A 2751-nucleotide genomic window follows, 5' to 3' on the forward strand; every position below is an offset into this window, starting at 1 on the left:
AACCTTCCCCAGGAAGTGGGGTGCAAGGGTTGGGAGGATTTTGGGGGGAAAGACGTGTCCAAACTATGTTTTTTCAGGAACCCAGATAAAGTTTGGTGGTGGCAGTGGAAGTCCAGGGACAAAGGGTAAAATAGTTTGTACCTTGGGGAAGTTTTAACCTAAGCTGGTAAAAGTAAGCTTAGGAGGTTTTCATGCAGGTCCCCACATCTGTACCCTAGAGTTCAGAGTGGGGAAGGAACCTTGACAGCCCTCATATGGGGAACGTTTTCTAAAAGTTCCTCTTGCATCTTGTTGTCCGTTTGTTTTCTTAGAGGAACTTGATAAAAACGAATCTTTCAGTGGCAGCATTGCTAAAAGGTAGCCACAGCAGTGGAAATGCAAATGAGTCCAGTTCACTAAAGCCTTTGTCCTCAGCGTCATCCATCTGTTGGAGAACTTCAACCCAAAACTGCTCAACTTGATAGTCCTGAGTATGAGGCCAGTGCACCTCCAGTAGCAAAACTCTCCACTGCTGATCCAACTGTCCAAGGTCTCCACAAAACAATGGCAAAAGTGAGATCTCAGCCAACCTAGGCTGTGAAGGACTGAGATCAGTAGAAGGACATAGTACTGCAAGCGATTCAATCAACTGGACATTTGGTTGCAATCTCTATTTCACCTGTTTCATAAGTCCAACATGAAATCTCGACACTTCCTTTTGACATCTTCAACAATGAGAATGTTTAGTGTGTGTTTTGAAAGTTCCAGATGAAAAGTGTCTCCAAAATGAAGTGTGCAAAGCGGTATGTTATTTGACTGAAAGGTGATGTCATAGTTAAACACAGCAGTCCTGTTCTCAAAAACACAAAGTTTCATAACTCTCACCAACAAGCTCGAGTAGAAAGTCCTCCAATCCTGCAGCAGCTTTCCTCTATTAGCCTTTTCAATTGAGACTTTTTGTTTATCCTCCAGGCCTCCTGAAGAATTAGAAGTAGAAAAATCAGGTATATTTTGTTCATCGGATGACTGCATATATGTGAAAGAAGTTCAGCATTGTAGCTGCTTTCTTTGTCTTTGGTGATCAGAAAGCATAGCTTTCGTTTATCCGAACAGATCCAGAACCTATTCACACAGAGGCTAATGGAAAGCCACCTTCCATCAGAAAGCTGCAGTATCTTCTGGTGGTCTGGAAGTCATGGAAAGGCCAAATGACAGGGTGTGTGGGGGTGGAGGCGGACAGGTGCTGCTCAAAGAGCTCAGGGGATAGTCAGAGAGAGCGAACTCCGCAATGGAGAGAGCAGTGCTTGGTCTGAAAGTGGTAAGACTTTAGGTGTGAGGAAGTACTCAGACTATGAACTTCAAAAGTGCTGAGCTCAGACAAACTGAGACAGAGCACACTTGATGACTGTAGAGATATCCTTTCCCCCTTTTGTCACACACGTTTAAAGTCAGTGGCCCCAGGAAATCATACTCCGCATATGTATTTGCCCACTTTGTCACGAAGCTCTTTTGTTTTGACCCCATAAATAATAGGGTTGAGCATGGGGGGGATGAGGAAATAGAGGTTGGCCAAGATGATGTGCACGTTGGAAGTGATGCCCTGACCGAATCGGTGTGTCAGGTTAGAGAAGAGGCAGGAAGCATAAGACGTCAGTATCACACAGATGTGGGCTGTGCAGGTGTTGAGAGCTTTCTGATGGGCTTTCTTGGAGGAGATTCTGAGAACAGCCCTGATGACTAAACTGTAGGACAGGGCAACGAGCATCAGGTCTAACCCGATGACTACAAACGTTATCACCAAACCGTACGTCCTGTTGACTGTGATGTCCCCACAAGATATCTTCGCCACAGCTATGTGCTCACAGTACGTGTGGGGGATAATGCGGTTGGCACAGAATGGCTGCCCCTTCAGAAGCAGGGGCAGGGGCAGAATGAAGAGAACAGCTCTTATCAAACCCACTAGCCCTAGCTTAGCTATTCGTGTGTTGGTGAGGATGGTGGTGTATCTCAGAGGGTTACAGATGGCAACGTAGCGATCGAAGGCCATTATCACAAGGACAGCTGACTTCATAACAGAAACTGCATAAAGGAAGAACATCTGGGTGAGGCAGCCACCCACAGTAATGCCTTTCAAATTGAACAAAAATATACACAGCACCTTCTGTATAACAGAGGTAGAGATGCCGATGTCTGTGAGCGCCAGCATGCAGAGCAGCAGGTAAATAGGCTTGTGCAGTCTCTGCTCTTTGCCTACAACAGATAGAACGGTGACATTTCCCAACAGGCTGATAATGTAGAACATAGAGAAAGAGATAGAAACCCAGATGTGGGTAGCTTCCAAGCCAGGGATTCCTGTTAGGTTGAATATTGAAGGGTCAGACAGGGTGAGGTTGAAAGCTGCCATGAGGTAGTTGATATGTTGATCAGGCTCAGAAATGCTCAAGGTTCCTGAGAAGGGAGAGAAGCACAGTGAGGAGAGTTACAGACTTTATAACAAATAGTACGGTAAATATTTTATAGTTATTAACAATCTAGAAAAGGGGATGAGCAGTGAGGTGGCAAAATTTACAGATGGCACCAGATTATTAAGGTCAGAGCCAAGTGCAGAGAAATCCTCACAGGTCGGAAACCAAGCTAAGCTTCATCTGAGAGGTAAGTTACAGGTGTTAACTGAGAAGTGTAAGGAGAGAGACGTGTCAGCAACTCAGCTGCTAACCCTTCTCATGCCTGAATATTGATGAAGTTTGCAGATGACACAAAAATTGGGGGATA

At 45.2% G+C, this 2751-nt stretch overlaps 1 protein-coding gene across 1 annotated transcript; it reads right to left on the minus strand.

The window, feature by feature from the left end:
* Positions 1 to 1444: 1444 nt before the first annotated feature.
* LOC141981016 (olfactory receptor 52P1-like) lies at positions 1445 to 2383 on the minus strand. The gene has a single exon (XM_074942833.1). The coding sequence runs from the start codon at positions 2381 to 2383 to the stop codon at positions 1445 to 1447; it is 939 nt and encodes a 312-aa protein (XP_074798934.1).
* Between the last annotated feature and the right edge of the window lie 368 nt (positions 2384 to 2751).

The sequence above is a fragment of the Natator depressus genome, chromosome 1 (genome assembly GCF_965152275.1).
Source record: "Natator depressus isolate rNatDep1 chromosome 1, rNatDep2.hap1, whole genome shotgun sequence".
Classification (NCBI taxonomy): Eukaryota; Metazoa; Chordata; order Testudines; family Cheloniidae; genus Natator; species Natator depressus.